This window comes from Amphiura filiformis, chromosome 3 (genome assembly GCF_039555335.1).
Source record: "Amphiura filiformis chromosome 3, Afil_fr2py, whole genome shotgun sequence".
In the NCBI taxonomy this organism is placed as follows: Eukaryota; Metazoa; Echinodermata; class Ophiuroidea; order Amphilepidida; family Amphiuridae; genus Amphiura; species Amphiura filiformis.
Window position 1 is genome coordinate 41568600 of NC_092630.1, and position 21701 is coordinate 41590300.

General features: G+C 33.5%; 2 protein-coding genes and 1 long non-coding RNA gene across 7 annotated transcripts in view; 1 reads left to right on the forward strand and 2 right to left on the reverse strand.

The window, feature by feature from the left end:
• The window catches only part of LOC140148544 (uncharacterized), a 219309-nt gene that overhangs the window by 26834 nt on the left and 170774 nt on the right, over positions 1–21701 (reverse strand). The gene's annotated exons all lie outside the window — the stretch shown is intronic.
• LOC140148540 (uncharacterized) lies at positions 851–6480 on the reverse strand. Of its 3 annotated transcripts, none has more exons than XM_072170535.1 (5): positions 6026–6480; positions 5334–5890; positions 4013–4090; positions 3051–3175; positions 851–1290 (listed from the first exon to the last, which is right to left on the reverse strand). In XM_072170535.1, exons 1-2 carry the CDS (start codon positions 6318–6320, stop codon positions 5451–5453), a joined length of 735 nt encoding a protein of 244 aa, XP_072026636.1. In that variant the 5' UTR covers positions 6321–6480; the 3' UTR covers positions 851–1290; positions 3051–3175; positions 4013–4090; positions 5334–5450. The 3 variants fall into 3 exon arrangements, with proteins under 3 accessions (XP_072026636.1, XP_072026635.1, XP_072026637.1); XM_072170534.1 differs by having other exon boundaries at positions 3041–3175; XM_072170536.1 differs by lacking the exon at positions 851–1290 and having other exon boundaries at positions 2693–3175; positions 5759–5890; positions 6026–6478.
• Positions 14823–21701, forward strand: part of LOC140148531 (protein O-linked-mannose beta-1,2-N-acetylglucosaminyltransferase 1-like) — a 57466-nt gene continuing 50587 nt past the window's right edge. For 2 of the 3 annotated variants that reach the window (XM_072170523.1, XM_072170524.1), the window contains exon 1: positions 14823–14940. The gene's annotated coding sequence lies outside the window, so the exon portion shown is untranslated. The remainder of the gene's footprint in view (positions 14941–21701) is intronic. The other variant, XM_072170525.1, reaches the window with a different exon arrangement.

Below are 21701 nucleotides of genomic sequence, written 5' to 3' on the forward strand. Positions count from 1 at the left end.
ATAGCATACAAATGGGTATACATCATACATATGCCTCTGTAGGTTTGTTACATAATGCAGTTTAGTACATATGTATGTAGCGATTGTAGCCTATCGTACATAACTATTGTTACATTATGGGGAAATATTTGTTGGTACCAGATTCCTGCTGCTGCGTACCCCAGAGGTACAGTGCTGTTCAGCTACTTTGTGGCTAGAGTACCAATGTAGTACCATGTGTGTACTGTCTGTATGTGTGATTTCAATGAAGTAGCTGGGTTGCAGTGATACCTCTGGGGTGTCAGCAATAGGAACCTGGCAGTGAATGCTACACAGACTAGCATATTGGGAAGTCAATCCTTTAAGACTTGGTATGGGAAATATTGCCCAGTTCGTTTGTTACATACATGTACACAGTCTAGGTCATGTGACTCCTGGTTTTCCTGTGAGTCACATTACCGCTCCTGTCACAATTCTGATGAAGTCCCACGGATGTGGTGATGAAATATTAAAGTACTTCACTATTTTGTTCAGAGTACTGTTTAAAATATCCATTCTAACACAGTCTAGGACAAATTTATGTGATGTGATCAAGCTAAACAAATCATTTGTTGGTAATATTGATTTTGAGATGTAGCCATTATACATTATTAAGTTCTGAGCTGTTGGGACAACTGTAATTGTGACAGTTTTCAGCAAAAGAAAACTCAGAAAATGGCCCATGAAATAGAATTTAAACTGAATTTCGATTTGCTCAACAAATCATTCATTTTGATCACATCACTTTCTTATAGTTATAGGACTCAAAATGGGGAAATATTCCCTATTCTATACTATACATAACAGACAAAATAAAAGGCTTTCAAAAATGTAACATTTATTTTTTATTCTGTTCAAACATAAGTAGGATGTTTATTAAAATTAACTCTCAAAAATGTAAACAAAGCACAAGTTATTCCAGAATACATCAAGTCATTACAAGATAAGATAAGATGATGAAATAAGCCAATGCAAAGGCTATCTGACATACAAGCTTGTTATGTTATGTAAATCTTGAACACTTAACAATTATAACTTTTGTAAAATAAAATCTTTGTATATAAAACAAAGTATAACTTTGTCCATTAATCATGTAGTTAGGGCGTTTATTGAGAAAAAACACCTGATTCTTGTAGAATCATCTTGCATCGTCTTATGGTGATGAATATTTTGATTACAGCTTCACTTAAATCTATAACCCATCAATTTGTTGTAATTTTAACATTACACACTTACTTTTTATGTGTCCTTGTGAAGCTGGCCGAGTGACTCCTGTCAAGAGCACAATGACAACACCACACAAAAGTAAATATCAATATCATGAGTAGCAATGCCAATGATATGCTGATGTTAGTCATGCTAGAAAATATGACATGAATTTTCTTCCAAGTTCCAAACAAGGTGTAACTAGCAATTATGCCATGGTTTTCTAGTTAGAAAAAAGTCATTCATTGTAATTTTCTTACCAAACCTGTATAGCTCCTAGTACCTACCAACATGTTCCTGGTATATGGAGATCAGGGTTCTGTCAATTTTGTCATACATTAGTAATAATGCGCTGCAAATCATTCTATTGCTCCTAGCATGAATATGAGCATATAAAATAATTTCTGAATACAATCTAGGCACTGGAGGAAAACATAACTCACAGTATTTGTGGCTGCAATTGCATTTTTGGGTACAATTGCATTTCTTTTTGAAAAAGCCAAAAAATGTTTGTTTTTGATTTTGTTTTACTTTTACAAAATTTTTAAAAAGAGTTAGAGACATAAATAACTATAAACTGTGTGCTTTTTCTTTTCTTTTTTGGTTTCCAAAATCATGTTTTTCTCTGGTGCTTAAGGTGGTACTACACCCTTTGATAAATTTGTGACTATCTTTGCATTTTTCTCAAAAACTAATAAAACACTGGTGACTCAAGACAAGTAGTTATTGATTTATTGATCAAATATTGGTTTTCCCTCATTTTTGACTTTAACTCCACAACTGTTGTCTGTGCTGAAATAAAATGTCCAGGGCAGTAGTCCCTGCCCCTATAATAGACATATCTTACTTGTCACCAATGCGCTATAATTTTTGTAAAAAAATTTAAAAATAGGCACAAAATTGGCCAGGGGTGTAGTACCCCCTTAATATAAACTCATTGAGGTTATTTTCTTTGTTGAGGCTGTGTATTAGTCGGAAATATGTGAATAACTAATCAACTGTTAGTGCTTTTGGGGTGCACTGGATTATATACATTACCGTAATGGTTGTTCATTTGTACTCGGAAACTGAATGGGCAAGTATATGCAAGCTCAAAATGTGCACAGTTGTACCACACACTATTCACATTAAGGGAGTACTACACCCCTGACCAATTTTGTGCCTATTTTGGCATTTTTCTCAAAAATTATAGTGCATTGGTGACAAGTAAGATATGTATATTATAGGGGCAAGGACTAACAACTACTGCACTGAAAATTCAGCAACTCAAGGCAAGTAGTTATTGATTTATTGATCAAATATTGGTTTTCCCTCATTTTTAACTGTAACTCCACAACTGTTGTCTGTGCTGAAATAAAATTTCCAGTGCAGTAGTTGCAGTCCTTGCCCCTATAATATACATATCTTACTTGTCACCAATGTGCTATAATCTTTGAGAAAAATGCAAAAATAGGCACAAAATTGAGCAGGGATGCAGTACCCCCTTAATTCATTCAATTTCTAAGCAATTCATTATCCAGGGTTGCCAACCTCCCCACATTAAACGGGAGCTCCCAAAATCTTTTGCAATTTACCAACTTGAGTGGTATTTTTTTTCAAACAAATTAATGGTGTGAACAAGTAGATGGGTGTGATTTGTTAAATATCAAGGCAGTTGCATGATATTTGAGTGATAATGCAAATGGTACCGAGTCTGTAATTGATGGATTATTTTGCACTTCAAAAATCCAACAATACTTTCCTTACAAGTTGGCAACCCAGAGTATGGCAAGGGGTTCAAGTGGGGTGCAGACAGGACACATGCTAAGAATACTACCTCAGCAAACCTTAGAATCAGGAAACCTGAGTATTCCTGTTAGACTGTAGTTGGTGTTGTGAGTGGCTTCTTCATCAGGTGCCCTCCACAGGACCATGACCAACACGCCAATCACATGGATCCACTTCCAGGTACCTGAAATGGTAAAAGATTCTCACAAAATTACGTAGGAATTGAACAACTTCTTACGTCATGCAATTTATACACAACTAAAATCCTCTACGTCAATTCCCTACAAATCAAAATTTCTACAGAAAATAAGTAACTTGAGAAATAAATCAATGTCTTGAACAAAATTAAATTTTGAAACAGAACACAATAATTATTTTAATTTGAAAAGTGTGATAATTCACAACACATGTTTATTAAGATTTCAAGTATAGTAATGCATAATTTGCTTCATTGCTTATCATTTTATTTATTGACAAGCAGGTTAAATAATAAAGTTACATATAACCACAACACAGCAACTCTTGTGAAAAAGCTTCAAAATTGTCTGGTTGGTGAATGCCTATTGCAGGAATGTACATGTAAGTAAGCCAATATCCTGAAAAAAATCAGGAAAACACATGTGAATTTGTGCTAAAAAGCCTCAAAATGGACTGAAAATAAATGAAAGTGCAGAAATTTAGATTTAAAATTTGGAATTCCACATTAATTCTGAAAACCTATATCCCTGCTTTTACCCAAAAGATGTGCTTAATTTTCAGTATTTTTTCTTTCATTGCACTTTTTGTTTATCAAGATTTGTTTTTTTAGCAACAGGTCACAAATAATTTTCTTTTCTCATTTGATCTAACCAAATGACTGGAAATCAATAGTTACATGTACAATACAATTTAGTATCTGAATGTTAAGTAGTGACACCAGGTCTATAGGTGGAGCCGATTTGCACCAACCAAACAATTTTCAAAGCCTTTTACGTCATTGACAGAGAGATATTGAATAAATATCCAAGCCCAGTTACCGTACCATATTCAAAGAAGGCGGTACTAGACTAGGTTCGCTCTGATGAGTTTCCACAATAGGAGTATGCTCAGTCCACTACACCTGTAAGGAAAATAATCAACATGGTATAAATATAGACTGCCACATGTACAATGTACAAACGCCTACACAGTTGAATGCAGTAAATTGGTCCATATGTGAAAAAGTGCCATCTGTGGCTTGTTTAACGTCATATGACCGGATGCTAATCAGATTGCACACACGTAATATAGGGCTATTCCAGTTGAAATCCACATTCCCCTGTGGAAGATTTTGGAAATATCTTCCACAGGGGGAGTATGTATTTTGAATGTAATTGGTCAGAGGTAATCATTTTGAAACCCATACTCCCCCTGTATAATGGCTTTACCTATATCTTCCACAACTGGAGTGAGTATTACAAATAGAAGTTACCCAATTGTCTATTCTATCCAAAATTGATCATCTCTGTGGCAGATTTTAGCTAAATCTTCCACAGGGGTAGTGTGGATTTTAAATGGAATAGCTCATTGAATTCATTAAAGGTCAATCTGATCTGGGAGTATCACCACCTTGGTATTGTTTGCTCAGTGCACGGTTCATTGGTTACTATATTCAACTGTCAACGTCACAACAAATATAGATCTGGTGTGGGCGTGATATCTTCCCATGTATGGATACAATTAGTTTTGCAAGGTTGCAGCAAATTTATTTATGGTTCTTTAAATATTAACAGTTAACACCCCGATTTATTTGTCAAATGATGTTTGAATGGCACCTACAGATGCAACATACAGAGAATTTACATTCTGTCAATTATCGTTTAAAAAAAATTGAAGCAGGCTCAGAATCAAACAATACTTCCATCCAAAATTTGCGAGACTAAAAATCACAATTTGTAAGATTTACATAAATTCAAAGACAATATTTATGTCTTGTCCTAATTGAGATGTATCTTTGACACAAACAAAGTGAAAATTTAAAGATTCAATTGTGAAATTTGTATGTTCTGTATTGTTATCAAAATGAAATTACAGCATTAATACACAATCATGCATAACTCACAAACACATTACCAGAATCAACTGAAATTTTGGGAGTAAGTTTTTTTGAAGATATCTAATGAACAATTAAAAGAGGATGTCAGAATCACAAAATATTCCTTTAAAATTACATTTGTGGCTGAAATATTTTGCATCATCATGTTCAATCGACATGGAACTTACATTTTTTTAAATAGATTTTGAAATGTTTATTACAGGTAATATTAGCAGTTGGTTCATTTCAAATTGAAAAACATAAATACATGTACATCATAGACACATACCATTTGGTTAATCCCAAAACAATTAATGTTCAACTCAAATAACATTCATGAAAAAGATAACTTCTGCTATCTATCAGCGAGTTCCTTCGGATTCCTCTGAGAGCTGTAAATTACATGTTAACTACTAAGTCTAGCGAGTTTGGTTGAAGATCCCTTTCCTTTATGATTTTCCAGTTCCTTCACTCTGTCCATAAGCTGTCTGCATTTAATCACAAGTTCTTCTTGGGAACTATCTTGTAACACTCTCATCATGTTCTCTTCATATTCGGCTTCAAAGTTTCTCTCCACAAAACTTGGATCTGGACCGCTCACTGTCACATCATCATCAATGGATGAATGGATGTGTAGTGAGGACATGTCATTTGGTAAACATACATGTCTATTTGTGTCTAATGGTGAAGTTGCATAATCTGAAGTTGTCTCACCTTCGCTTTCCACACCACTGTCTTTTCTTGGTTCTGTATGATGACAAATTGGGCATGTCTCTCCCTCGTCGTCACTGGTCGCATATGGAAAAGCTACCTCCGGATCGGTTTCTTGAAAACAACCATGAAGACCTGAAAATGGTAGAGTAGTAGAGGACTTTAGTGATTGATATGACATATCAAAGTGGGGACTCGGACAGCTAAAATCATCATCATGATCATACATAATTTTATATGTACCTGATTTTGGATCAAGCTGCCACTTACTTTGATTGAGTAGAAATTCATTGTCATTTCTTGGAGCTCCAATGCTGTATCTCCAGTTGTTTCCATTCTGATCTGGTTCAAGTCTATGTAGTTTGGCTTTCCTTCTTCTTGGTCTTGATTTTCTGCACCGTCTCACACGCTTCTTCAATGGCTCACTGGTGGAAAATAAATTAGAATCCATTGCAATAGATTGTCCAGCTGGTATTTCTTCAAACCCTTCGTCTATTTTGTGAGGCTGGTGATATTTGTTACTGAAGCTTGTTGTGGTGATGATGATGTTGTTGTTTATTTCCATGTTTTTGTCAAATCAAAGATCAGTCAAATGTTCTTTTTATCCAAAATTAGTTTCAGAGCAATATTTAAATGGTCTGTACTATACGGAAGCAAGTTGTAAAATGAACCTGCACAGTGCAACGTTGAAGCTTCGTCGATCGTGAATATTCTCTACGTTGCTACTACGTATCTTGCCAGGTAGTAAATTTAACTAAAATGACATAGTCTCCATAAAAGCTTCCACGGAATATAGAACAGAAATGGCAAAGACGCCATGGAAACTCCTACAGAAATAGCTAAGTCGCCACGAGAGTGATCACGTGTATGAGGGCGGTATAACAAGTCCATTTTATTTTACGCCGTGGTGACTTTGTCATTTTTGTAAAAGTAGACACGGTAGTCTATTGACCCAGTCGCTTAAAACGTATTAAAATCGTATTAATACTGGTTGCTCATTATAGTCTTCAACATTCAAGAAAATAATGTGTTATTAAAAAAATTGACTGAAGCAGGGCCGTAGATAAGCCGGGCCTGAAGATAAATAGTATAATTGACAAAACTTGTTAAGTTAATTCATGTATAAACTGAAGGGACTTGTGTTAATTTTTTTTTGGCAACATTTTTCAACTTGTTTGGGATATACTCGTATTTGAGTAGATATGAAGCGAACAATATAATTATATTTACAATCGAATTTTATCCTCCTGTCGTTTACATTGCACACAATATAGCCTATACTTAATAATTATCCTCATGCTTTGTCTTCGTGACGAATCGGTTAGTGCTATAATACGCCTAATTATAGGCCTACGTAAGATGCGTGATATATAGCATGCAAGACTATAAAAAAAAAAGTATAAACCGACTCAGTATAAAGTAGGGCCATATGGCCTATATAATATTGAAATAGGTTTAAGGGATCTAAAATGAGCGTTTATTGCGTTTCGACAGTATAGTATTTTTTGTGGGACATGAGAGCACCTCGGACCTATCGAATTGCATTCTGAATACGAAGCATGTCTTTCTGATATCAAATAATTTTCATTTTTTGAAAATCACAATATAATACAAATTTTATGACAAATTATAAAAATTTGATATTTTCAAATTTTGATATATAGGACGGAGTCCTCGAAGTAAATTATATAAATCTAATGATATATTCTTAAAGTGTATGTATGTAGCAGGGAGGAAAAGCCGACAGTCAATTGAAAATTTTGACCTTTCATATTGAAGATATGGATTTTTTCCAAAAAGACCTAATTTTTTTGGTGTTTTGGGAAAAAATCCATATCTTCAATACGAAAGGTCAAAATTTTCAATTGATCGTCGGCTTTTCATCCCACCTACATACACTTTAAGTATAAATCATCAGATTTATAAAGTTTACTTCAAGTACTGTTAAATATCAAAAATATCAATTTTTAATGATTTGCCATAAAATGTGTATTAAATTGCGAATTTCAAAAATCAAAATTATTTGATATCAGAATGACATTCTTCGTATTCAGAATGCAATTCGATATGTCTGATGTGCTCTAATGTCTAAAATAAATACTGTCCAAACGTTCATACCCCACCCCTTAAGGAATTGGAGCTAATTGGACAACAACGTTTGTATGGTGTTTTTGTGGAGCCATCAGACACACCAAAATAATTGCATTCTGAATACGAAGAATATCCTTATGATCAAATCATTTACATTTTTTGGGTGGGTGTAGTTCTGTCCTGGCAAGAAGAAGTTTATGTTCGTTAAGTCGTAGTTCTGTACTGGCAAGAAGAAGTTTATGTTCACTAAGTCATCTGACCCCGGGCCACCTCCCAGTGGTCATCTCAGGTCAAATTACTAAAAGTGTCGTGTGGATATGAAACTTGGTAGGTACAGTCAACATTTAAAGCCCATTTTTTGGAAGGTCACCCAGGGGTCATCTGAGGTCAAATTAGTAAAAACTGTCGTATGGGCATGGAACTTGGTGGGTAGGCCCTACAGTCAACATTTAGAGCCAAATTTCTGGAAGGTCATTTTGGGGTCACCAGGGGTCTCTGAGGTCAAATTAGTAAAAACTGTCATATTGGGCATGAAACTTAGTGGGTACAGTCACCATCAGCCAGGTAATCGCGCCCGGCCGAGAACCGCCAAATATGGCTATTAAAAACCGCTTTGTAGGCCTAAATGATTATTATCATACCGCATGCAGTTGATAGCACCGTATTATCATGACTCACATAACTCCATGACTTTGCTCACATAACTCCATGACTGTATGCCTAGTGTCTAGCAGATCGCTTGTTTACAAAGTTGTACTCAAAGTCATGACTATGCTAAACAAGCCCATGCACAAAACTATGACTCCCAGATTTCTGATGGTATAATATTATAAGTTTTGTGGAGCAAGACGGGTGGGGATGATGTCAGTGATTACGAAGATTAAGATTGGCTATTAACTTGACACCAAAAGACCTATAAATCATATAGTGAACTTAGACTAGAGTGGTAGGCCTATACCGCAATTGAACACTTAAAATGCATGCTGTGACGTGAACACTGCTGGGTCTAGGGCCTATACACTCGCATATTATAGCCTAATTTTCTATATTAAAAAGCATGATAGTAGGGCCTACATACCATGTCATACATAATTAAAACTGGCTATATACCATCTTATGGCCTTGGAGCAAGATGATGATGGGGATGATGATGTTGATTATACGAAGTGCCCCTTAAGATTAGCGATCAACTTGACACCAAAAGACCTATAAATTATATACGAACCTGAAGAGGTACCGCAATTGAACTGCATACTGTAGATACTGGGACTATAAGGGCATAATTATACACACTCGTATATTATAATTTTCTATACATATGGAACACAGCATGATACATAATTAATACCATCTCTACTGAGATAGCACATGTAAGATTGTGTAGCTTGCTATCTACAGTAGATAGCACCGATGAGGGTTTCTGGTGGTACAGTATACAATGGTCTCAACTTTTTTGGAGTAAGCATGTAAAGCGTATATTCACACTAACAACAAAAACCCACACACCCCACACATGTATACCTGCAGACCCCACGTTCATCAACTATATCTTCAATGTATATAGGGCCTAATTTATAGCTTTTGATTTTGAGCGCAGAATTCAGAAAAATAGAGTTTGAGCTCACTTTACATTATTTTACACCCATGGCGACTTTGTCATTTTGGTAAAAGTAGACATGGTGACTTCTCTATTTTTGTAAAAGTAGCCACGGTAGTCTATCAATCCAGTCGCTTTGAAACGCTTGTTGAAAATCGTAATGCTGGTTGCACAGTGCACTATTCGAATCCTCGAAACTACTGTTTTGTGCGACGATAAGTATACATTATATTTTATCATTGCTGTTTATAATGTTGATAGTGTTTGGTGGTGGTGGTCACGTGTGTGTGTGTGGGGGGGGGGGGGGTTTGGGTTTTTGGGGGTGGTGGTGTGGTGATAGTCTATCATTCATATACAAGTTCATTCGTTCATTCATCCATCCGCTCGTTCAACAATACATTCATTCATATATTCGTCTCAGATTCATTCATTCACTCCTTCATTCATTAAAGATACACATCTTATAATCTTTATAAGATTGTAAATCATTATTTTATAAATTCAATCTAATACTGCCATACTGGAACTATAAAATTTGCAACTCACTTTGCTCGTGTTGCGTCCGAAAACTTCGGATTTCATCAGGCATCTGATCGGAAGCAACGTAGCAAAGCGAGTTGCAAATTTTATAGTTCCAGTATTATTACTATATAGGCCTAGGCCTAGATTGAATATAATTATAAAATAATGTTTTGAACTACTGGATGAATAATCTACACCAAGATATTGTAAATCATTATTTTCTATTAATGTATGCAGTGCATATTTTAATAATTAGATGTCGTAAAAGCCTATCCTATATTTTGCATATTATCATATCATAGGCCTATAGGCCTAATTATCTTCATCAATCAATCAATCAATCTTTATTTTATCAATCTCATACAAACATTATAGCATTATTATATACAATTATTGTGTATTAACAAGATTTGATGAAGGTAGGTACATCACAAAGCCGAGGCCTGATAACGATGTACCACCTTTTAATTAACAAATAATTATAATTTAATCAAAACAACGAATATACACATAAACATAAATAAATAAACAAAGAACCCATCTTAATTTACCATAATACAATTTTAAGCAAACAAATATTTTTGCAGTAGTATAGTATCAAGTAGTAGGGCCTATAGTGAATAACATAGAATTATATCCCCCAATTGTTCCCATTGTTTGCGTGTACAATAGGATATTTGCATATGAGCCGATCACATTGGTCAAGTTGATCATACTTCCTGGATTCCGACCACTTCAAATAATTATCCTCTATTATTTAGTCATAAGTTCTTATTTAAGTAGATATGAACCAAACAATATTATTGAATATTATTGATAATAGAATAATACCCCCGCTATTGTTGCTATTGTTTATGCATACAGTGCGGCATTTGCATATGAGCTGATACCTTGGTCAAGTTGATCAAATTTCCTGGTTTCCGACCACTTCAAATCATGATACTCTATAGTTAAAAGCTCTTATATCAGTAGATATGAACCAAACAATATATATTATTGATAATCGAATTATATCCTCCTATTGTTTATTTATTTATTTATTTATTAACCATATTTAAGCAGGGTAACCTACTCAACAAATATTACAATGTTGATTTTCAGTAGGGCCCTGAGACAAACATATAAAAGCATTAAATACACGTAGAATATACATTATTAAAAACCATAAGAAATTGAGCTTACATAAACATTACACAGCATTAAAATACCTTATATAAATATTATACAGCATGAAAACCAAGTTTTTGTAATTAATAATAATTGAAAGAGAAACACGAAGTATTTAAAACATTTGACATGTATGAGCTGCAGAATTAGTTGTGCTACAATTTCAGGTCTTCTTTGAGTTTCTTTTTGAATTGCATTAGTGAGTTGACTTGACGAATATCTTTCGAAATAACATTCCATAATACGCTACCTTTGTATTGGAAAGAGCTTTTACCATAATTTGTATTGCACTTTGGAACATATAAATCGGCATTTACACTACCTCTAGTGTTAACAGAATGAATGATTGTTGCTATTGTTTATATAAAATTTGCATACTGAATCACGTCACACTTTCTTGATTGTGACCACCGACCACTTTATCCTCCATATGCTATAATAGACATATAATAAGAATAATTATAATACTATACAATACAATATAATATAATATAATATAATATAATATAATATAATATAATATAATATAATATAATATATATATAATATATATAATAATATAATATAATATAATATAATATAATATAATATAATATAATATATAATATAATATAATATAATATAATATATAATACAATATAATATAATATAATATAATATAATATAATATAATATAATATAATATAATATAATATGATATAATATATAATAATACAAATTATGACATGAAAATGTAATACAATGTGAGATGTGGACATTACTAAATCATTAGAAAAAAAACATTAATGAACCTAACATAACTTGATTTCAAAAGTTTTCAAAAATGTTTTGAGTGTTATTTAAACGATTTTATACCCTTTATAAAACCGGACATTTTAACGTTTTTTGTAAAAGTGTGTTTGTTGGGTAGTGTACTAGGCTCAAATAATCATGGGTCAAAATGAACATTGGCGTCGCCAACTCCCGGTGCGTCTCTGTCTCACGCCAAGCAATTCCAAAAAGTTGACAGCCCTGTTATGAGGCCCAAAAGTTTCCATAATTCCAGGGTTCAGACCAACCTTAAAAGGATGCACAAAGGATTGAGGTTTGGTGTGAATTTACTTTAACAGCAAGTAACAGGATTTGATCAACTTTGAAATTCCACCCCTGTATAAGCAGCCATTTTGGATTTATGCAAATTAGGTACTGTTCCACTACTTGGATTTTCGGGGACTTCTTTAATAATAATGTTTTTTGAAATGAATGGTGATTAAATGGATCCTGTTGCAATTAGTGATGGGTTAACCCCTTACTCATCTTAATTTGATTGGCCTACTAGACCGTGTTCCAACCAGCAAGTTTGCGTAAAAGTTGACAACCAGCTTTTTTTAATTTTTTTAATTGGGTATACTGAATTTGATTCAATTGTCTGCCAGGCAGAATTTTGAGACTGTGACCTTCAAAAAGACCCAATAGGATAGTATATAGGGGGGCAAATTTGATACCAAGAACACTTTCCAAGATGTCAAATTATTCATCCATCCCAAGGATCCCAGAAATGTTTGTGCGCATACAATCTACAGTTAAGAAGTTATGGGACACAAAAGGTCCAAGTTCGAATTGCTTGTTGTGAATGGGTCCAAAGTTGCTCCAACTTTAGTAAAAATCAAGACAAATTGTTCATCTAGCTTAGAGGCTTCAGAAAATGAAAAGTTTGCACCATCTACCATGTCTAGTTAGTATGTACACGGCAAAGAGTTAAATAATGTTGGATTAAATAGGATTAAATATTTATTTATCATCTCTCTTCTGAACTTTACATAGTAACTATTCTTTCCCTAAATCACTTGAACTTGAGGAACAGTTTGCCCCCACTTTAACAAAAAACGGAGCAACTTTCATTTTTCAACCGGCCTGTACAACATGCAAATTGAACTGATCTTAGACATGCTGAGCTTCATAACTTAGTAACTATTATTATGTTCAATGTGCAGTGTTACTTACATTTTTGTGATCTTTAGGCCCAGACGAAGATTTTGATGTTTTTAGTGAATTTGGAGCATGTTTTAAATGTTGTATTAAATGTTGTGCTATCGCATATTTTCTTTGGACTGAAATGCTTAAGCGGGTACTACACCGCTGGCCAACTTTGTGCCTATTTTTGCATTTTTCTCAAAAATTATAGCGCATTTATATCGCGTTGTTAGTGGTGGCAGTGTGAAGATAAAAGTCTAAATTAGAAAACCTTCTCACACAGACCAATACGTACGAGCTTTGAGTTACACCACCCTCAGGATTGGAATTAGATAAATGCACTGTGTAGAACACAGGATTGTAAAGTAAACTTTATAAAGCTAATGATTATGATATGTTCTTTTAAGTGTATGTAGCTGGGAAGAAAAGCAGACAATCAATTGAAAATTATGACATCACATATTGAAGATATACCGTATGGATTTTTTTTTCCAAAAACACACAAAAAAATTAGGTCTTTTCGGGAAAAAAATGTATATTTGAAAGTTCACAATTTTCAATTGATCGGCTTGGTCGGCTTTTCATCCCAGCTACATACACTTTAAGTACATATCATTAGATTTAATATAAAGTTTACTTCAAGGCAGACTTGTATAGTACCCGTACTTGGGTCCCAATTTCCAATGTCCCCGGACCCGTACTCATGCCAGATTTTTTTGAACACCCTATATGTGAATTAGATATTTATATGTATAAAAGTAGGCCTAATGCCAGTTTTAGCCAAAGGAAATTTTACATTAAGTGCTCTGGTATGAACGTTTTGACAATATTTTTTTTGTGTCATGAGAGAACATCAGACATATCAAATTGAATTCTTCTGATATCAAATAATATTGATTTTCCAAGGTTTTTCTAATTTCTTATTTTATTAAGTACTTTGAACATCAAACAAAAACAATCTTATAATAAATCATGCAATTTATTTTTATACATGTTACAGTCTTCAAGTTTTCCCTTTTTATGCCTTAAAAAGTTGTTTAAACCCTACGGAATTGCATGACACACATATTCCACTGCATAAATTAAAAGCTTAATGTTAAATTCTTAATTGCTTAAGTTTAAAATTAAGATTAACACTATGAAAATGCAGTTGTACTAAGTTAGATGCACCAAAGTGCAGAAATTCTTTATGCACACCAACTTCCCATTGGAATTACACAGAGCTCCTCCACTTCCTCCACCACCCGACTAATTAACTTGATTAAGCTTTAGCTTGCTTGTGACAAGACAACAGTCAAAGGTCAGCTCATCCAGCACCCCCGTTTCCTGTTTCATTGTTATGCAAATAGCGATCGATCAGCGTGGTGACTTTGCCTGTTTGGTAATAGTTTCCGTGGACATTTCAAAAGACACCATAGCGTCCTTCACGATCGATATCCGTGGTGACTTTGTGCTTCTTGATTTTTCTTCCGTGGAGACTTTGTCGGTTTGGTAAAAGTTTCCATGGAAAGTACCGTGGTGACTTCCTACTTTTTGCTCTCATTCCTAGCTCATCTTGCGCAATGTTTGGAAATAGTTTTATGAATGGGCGTCAAGGGCAAATGACGTCATGTTACCAAGGTCTGCAACGTATGTGATTGGCCAGAAGGTACGTATCTATTGCATATGCATTATATGTAAATTAGATAAATAAAAATAGCGCCATCGTCAGGTCAACATGCTATCTGAGGTCAAAGATTAATAGGTCAAATTTTATTGAAAAAATAAACAACTTGTTGAATGAGAAACGATCAGAAGTCTACCCTAAATTTGTAGCAGTATTTGATCAAGAACCAAATTATAAGTGTATTGTATGGTAGGTTGCCTATGTTCTTTAATTATTTCCAATTTGGGTGTGGTTATATTACCACAGTAAATGAGTATTAAATCGGCAAAAAAAAAGTGCAAAATAACCCACTGGTTGTGGCACTGGCATGCAGCTGCACTGCATGCCACTGTCCAAGCAAGTTGATGTTTGCATGCATGTTCACAATCACATTTTGATTCACGAGTTTTTAGAGTTCTAGGCCTACAACAAAAGGTAGCGCTCGTCATCTTGTTATCGGTGGTAGTAACTAGTATGAACTGCATCAAACTGCAAACTAACTGCATTGCAATATCGCAATAAAGTTTTAAAAATACATTTTAACTTGGAAATGCGACAAATTGCGTTGAGTTGCGGCAAAAAGTAATTGATATACCGGCATCGCAAAGCAACGCATCGCAAATGCGGTGGTAGTATGAACGGACCTTTAGAGATTGACCATCGATCTCCTAAAAAGGCAGTAAAGCAGATTACCAAGCTGCATCGGATCTGTGAAGAAATTGATCATGATTCATGTTGATCTCAATCACTATATTTGCTGTCAAAGTGATGATGTAACAGGATTAATTACCATAGCAATAATTGATGAATACAGATTTGAATAGACCCTCTGCGGCCTGCACTACAACAATTCACGCAGTATCTAGATGCATTGAACCATAGACATGACAGATGTCAAAAAAATGCTAATCACTCGATGCTCGAAGCTAAGAGAGGTATTATATTCATGATTGCAGACGTACACAGGTGATGAACTACTTGTAATCATGGTAGTTAATCCGATTATTACATAACTTTGACAGCAAATTTATGTGTGTATACTGCAGTTACTGCTTCTTTCTTTATTTATTATGATTTATTAAATTTACTTATAAATAATTTACTAGCCTTATTTATACTAGTTTTATTTATTTAGATGCTAGCTTTATATTAATGTATTTGTTTAAATTTGTTTTATATCTGGTCGTGCGCCATGAATTGGGGGCCAAATGCGTTACACACTAAAAAATTGAGCAATTTACATGTTTTAGTACTTAAACTGATCTAATTCATAAACTGTTCGTCAAAACTCTATAAAATTATATATCACTGTAAAGGAATACACACATACAAACAATTGGTCAATATACAGGGTGCCACAAATGTCATATAGGGTGGAAAAGTTGAATTTTGGTTCAAAAAGTATACTATTTTGTTTCTCTCTTATTTACTAACATAAACACCTGTTCTGCTGAAACCTTTTTAGATGTGCTAATAACATTGTAGGCTTTCAAAAAAAAAAAAAACTTGTAATGATGAGTTATGTTGCCTACCTGAGATACAGGGTGTTCAAAAGTTGTACATAATTTTTATGATTTTTATTACATTTTCAATCAAAACTTTTTTCCTCCATGCCCCACACAAAAACCAGTGGCATATTTGAATTCCTCAAATTTCCATCCAAAAAATGTTAACCTTAACAGCAGCACAAATGAATCCTTAACACAGTAACGTATAGGAAAAGCCTAGAACCCATGACATAGAATGCAGCACACTTGCAACAAATTAACTTAGCTTGGAGTAAATCTGGTCACATTTCAAACTAGACATAAATACGAAAACAATGGTACATAATCCATCTCAATACCTTGCTGGGTTATGAAGTTACAGTAAAAAATATATTTGTGAGGCGCTAAAATCAACATTCCCTATACTTTAACACATGCCTCAACCGTAGGATCCTCAACCGTAGGATCCTCCACCCCTGACTTCACATCGTTTGAATTGCAATATCTCAAGAAGTAAATAAAGTGTGAAGTTTGTTCTTTCCACAAATTGAACTAGATAAATAAGCAACAAAATGAGCCCAAAACTAGTTCATTACCCCTCTCCATTCTTGAGATCTGGGACAAAATGTCCCAAATAAAATGAAAAAATGTAACGCCTCCACCTTTTCCTATACCCCCAATTCATGACGCACGACCATATATAAGTATATTATTTATTTGTTTTTAATTTAATTATTTAAATGTTCATTATTTTTTTCTTATTTATTCATTTTATTTATTTATTTCCCTCTTGCTAAGTTGTGTTCTTTATTCTTTTAAATTATTAAGTTATTTATTTTCTTTCTTTTCTCTTTCTCTTTATTTATTTATTTATTTATTATGGTTTATTTAGTATTTACTAGCCTTATTTATTTATTTATTTATTTATTTATTATTTATTTATACTAGCTTTAATTATTTAGCTTCATTTATTTGTTAAAATTTGTGTATTAAGTTTTTATTGTTTGTTTAAATTTGCTTACCGGGTACTTATTTAAATTTGTTTATTATTTAAATTTGTTTAGACTGAATAAAAAACAATTTGTTTTTAAAATTTATTATTTATTATCAGAGAAGGTTTATTATATTTATTTTCCTCCTGTAGTCGTTCTTTCTTTCTCTCTTAAGGGGGTAGTACACCCCTGCCCAATTTTGTGCCTATTTTTGCATTTTTCTCAAACATTATAGCACATTGGGGACAAGTAAGATATGTATATTATAGGGGCAAGGACTACAACTACTGCACTGGAAATTTTATTTCAGCACAGACAACAGTTGTGGAGTTACAGTCAAAAATGAGGAAAACCAATATTTGATCAATAAATCAATAACTACTTGCTTTGAGCTGCTGAATTTTCAGTACAGTAGTTGTTGTCCTTGCCCCTATAATATACATATCTTACTTGTCACCAATGTGTTATAATTTTTGAGAAAAATGCAAAAATAGGCACAAAATTTGCCAGGGGTGTAGTACCCCTTAAGGTTGGTCTTAACCCAGGAATTATGGAAACTTTCGGGCCTCATAACTGCTAAATTGTTGGTCTAAAGTATATAGGCCTAAAGGTTTACAGAATGGCAAAGACTTGATCAATTCATCTCTGAGGTCAAATTTGGGCCAAAATGCTCATTTTTGGTCCAAAATCCCCCCCAAAAAACGTCTTTTGGCCCACTCCTTCTCAGTTAAATGTAACAAAAAACTTCTTGGGCCAAAAAATCTTTTTATTAATTTTTAAAACTAGATAAAAATATCTAAGAACCATTTTTTTAATTTTTTTTTATTTTGACCAACTTTGAGAAATTTGCACCAAAAGTGGTCAAAAAAATCATAAAAGGCCTCTTTTTCGCCCAAATTTCAAATATTTTTGAAGTTGGTCAAAATTCAAAAATGTTGATGTCGATGTTGTGGGGTGGGAAATTGGGGAGCCCATGGGGTTCCCAACTTTGACTTGCCATATCTCAAAATGGCTGAGTGCGACTTACATTGTATGTTGGGTTTCGTCAGAGCGGGTCACATCACATAATGTAACATTTAAACCATAGCATCTATCAAAAAGAATTACAACCTTTAGTGCAAAGTTGAGGCATTTTGGGGGTACCCACGTATGTCGGTTAAGGTAGAAACATCGGTTACGGTGTCATGCACAGATTTGGTTTAAAATGATACAGGATGTGTAGTTGGGTGAGAAAAACTTGCCTGCCAAATTTTAATTTTTGCCAACAAAGCGTTTTTGAGTTATGCCATTTTCATTAGGAAACCCCATTGATTTTGTACATAAAGTGGTTTTGACACTAGTAGCACACCGTACCCTTTTCGAGCAGTGCTATAATTTCCCATATTTAAATTGTACAATGCAATATGAACTGTGCATTTGTGTCTTTTTAGAAGAGAACTTTTTATAGGAGAACACTTTCAATTATAGTAGTAAGTAACACAGAAAGGAAGGAAGCAGCAAAGATAGAAAGAAAGGAAATTGAAAGGAAGGGAAAAAGAAGTAAGGAAAGAAAGAAACAAAAAGGGAGGATGAAAGGAAAGAAAGAAAGAAATGCATAGGAAGAAGGAAAGAAAGAATGAAAGCAAGAAAGAAAGATAGGAAAGAAAATAATGAAGAAAAAACTGTCAAACCCAATCTACATGTATAAATCCAGACACATACAATGACCATCTACCTTGCTCCCTCAGACCTATCACAGATGACCCATGCAATGAATTACCCAATAATTAGATCAACTCTTGTCAAAGGTAAAGGAATTGGAGTTGGTGACAGGTTTATAGATAAACAAATTGGAATTGATGACAAGTTTGAGACCAGGACAGATGGCTATAAGAGCACACCTCCTAATATAAGAGCATTTTGGTGTGTGCTACTAGTGTGCTACTAGTTTGTAATCAAAAAATTCTGGCGAGAGAATTTAGATATTAGGCTTATTAACCACCCCACAAACTATGGAAACCATATCACATTCCCTCTAGGCTAGCAATAATTATTTGTAGAAAAAAATAGGGAATTTTCAAAAAATAAAGAAAAACATAAGAAATGTTTAAATTTTCATGAAACATTGAAAATAAGTGGATTAACTTAAATTGGTTATATATTTGATGTGGATACATAATTCTGATTTCATATAGTGGCTATTTTCCTGCATGGGCCTATTATCCGATGCTCCTACCTTAACAGGGAATCGGGATGTGACGCTCCAGTGGGTCAGTTTTTCATGAGAAATCCTTAGCCATGGGTAGGCTTTTCAACTGAAAAATCCTTACACATGGGTCCTGTTTTTGACACTAGTTTTAGCCACAAATTGAAGATTTTAATGTAAGTACCGTACTGATGCGAGTATAGTCCCACCTTTGAGTAAAGTCCCACCCCCAAATGTTCAAAATTTTTTTTTTTTTTTAAGTTATTTATTTTTTCGGCTTTGGAGTGTCCCTGGACCTACAGCTAAATGCTAGGATCGTTCATGTTTGATTTAAAAAAATGCACTGAATTTGTATGCATTTTGAAATCATTATTTAATAGAATAAATCACTGTTTAGGTAAGAATTTCAACAATATGATAGGGCTATAAACTCTTTTTTCTTGGTTGTACGTTTCACCCTGAATTTCACACACAGACCAACAAAATCCAAAACAGTGATTAGGAAAATCCCTTACAGAAGTAGGAAGTATAATCAATTAATAATCAAATGATTTTGTTATATGATTCATGCTTTATCATCATTGAATATAATTTTGCATTGTAAACCGAAACAAGAATTTTATTACCATGTTCAACATAATTAGCACCCTAGGTGATTAAGGAAGTTATATTTAGGGTTGTTTATTATGATGTAAGATGTTATGAAAGTCAACTGGACATTTCGGTCTGTAAGCATTTGTTGTTTTCAGGATTGCTGTACTGTAGAACTTTTACAGACTTTAAATGTGTGACATACACAAGAAGGACAGTACCATTAGGCCTAAAAAAATTGTTTGATTGGCGTAACATAAACAAATTTTAGGGTAGGTAGGTCGGGATTCTTTTTTTTTCACTTTTTAAGCTGTAAATTTTGTTTGATAAAGGCTTTGGAACTTTTTTTCTTCTTCTTTTTTTTTTTTTTAAATTAATTAATTTATATTTATTTTTTTATATTTTGTTATTTTTTTTGGCGAAAAAAAAGTTAGGGTCTGGCCTAATTTTGGGGTAGGTCGGGTTACGCCAATCAAACAATTTTTTTAGGCCTTAGTAAAAACATGCCAAATTTAAAAGAATATCATGCAGCCCACCTGCAGTGTCGTAAATAAGGGTTGGTATATATGTCAAGTACCATTAAAGATTCACTATGTCAAATAAAAAATAAATTCAACCAGGTTTAGGGTAAGGTTTAGGGTTAGGACTAGATTCAATGTATCAAACTGTATTTTCATATTCAACATAGTTTTATTTTCAACATAGTAAAACTTTGACATAGCTGGCTGTAGCCTTTGTGCAGCACCACCCTATTGTGTTTGGCATATGCTTCTATCTAGTTAGCTAATTGTAGCTGACTGGGTCAATGCCTAGATTTGTCTGGCTTTAAATTATCATTTTGTAATCCAAATTGAATGTGGCTACATGTAAAAAAGTGAGTAAAATTCCAAGAGGTACATTTAATGACAATGCTCCTTTTTATTAATAAATGTAGCTCCTTTCTTTAAAAACGTACCTCCTCCCTTTAAAAAATTCCATGATTTATATTCCTAAAAGGAAGAACAAAATAATGTTATTTTAATAACATTTGTTATTTGTTCCTAAAAGGAGGAACAAATTATGTTATTTTAATAATAACATTTGTTATTTGTTCCTAAAACTTAAAAGGAGGAACAAATGTTATTGTAATAACATTTGTTATTTGTTATTTTAATAACATTTTAATCAACATTTTAATTAAAATTAGCTTGAATTCAATTATTAAATACCCATCTGAAAAACATGTCTTGCATCTTGAATTGTGAAAACTGAGTGTCAGTGCAGACACAATACACTTAATTGAACAATTATACAGACAAGCACACACACATTGTATTCAAGGCTGTGCATTGTTTTCAATTGCATTGAAATCAGAGGCATACTCAGATACTGCACAAATTTGAGGCAGGGCTGATGCCACCTGTTGCGAAATATTATTGATGTGGGTCATCATTAATAATTTCAACTAAGATTATATTTTTTAGAACCAAGAAATTTGAATATATTGTTGTAAAACACAATTTGCATTCAATACAAAATAAATTTCTTTTCATACATTTTTTTAAATTAAATATTTTAATTGCTTACATTCGTTATAATTTACATTTAATTTGTACTAATTTGTGTCTGCAGTTGCCTCAAGTTGTACTGAGTGTGCAATCTGTAAAGCATTGTTGATAAACCTCCAGATGTTCAATAATTTGATAGCATAGATTTCCCATTATGTGCAATCAATGT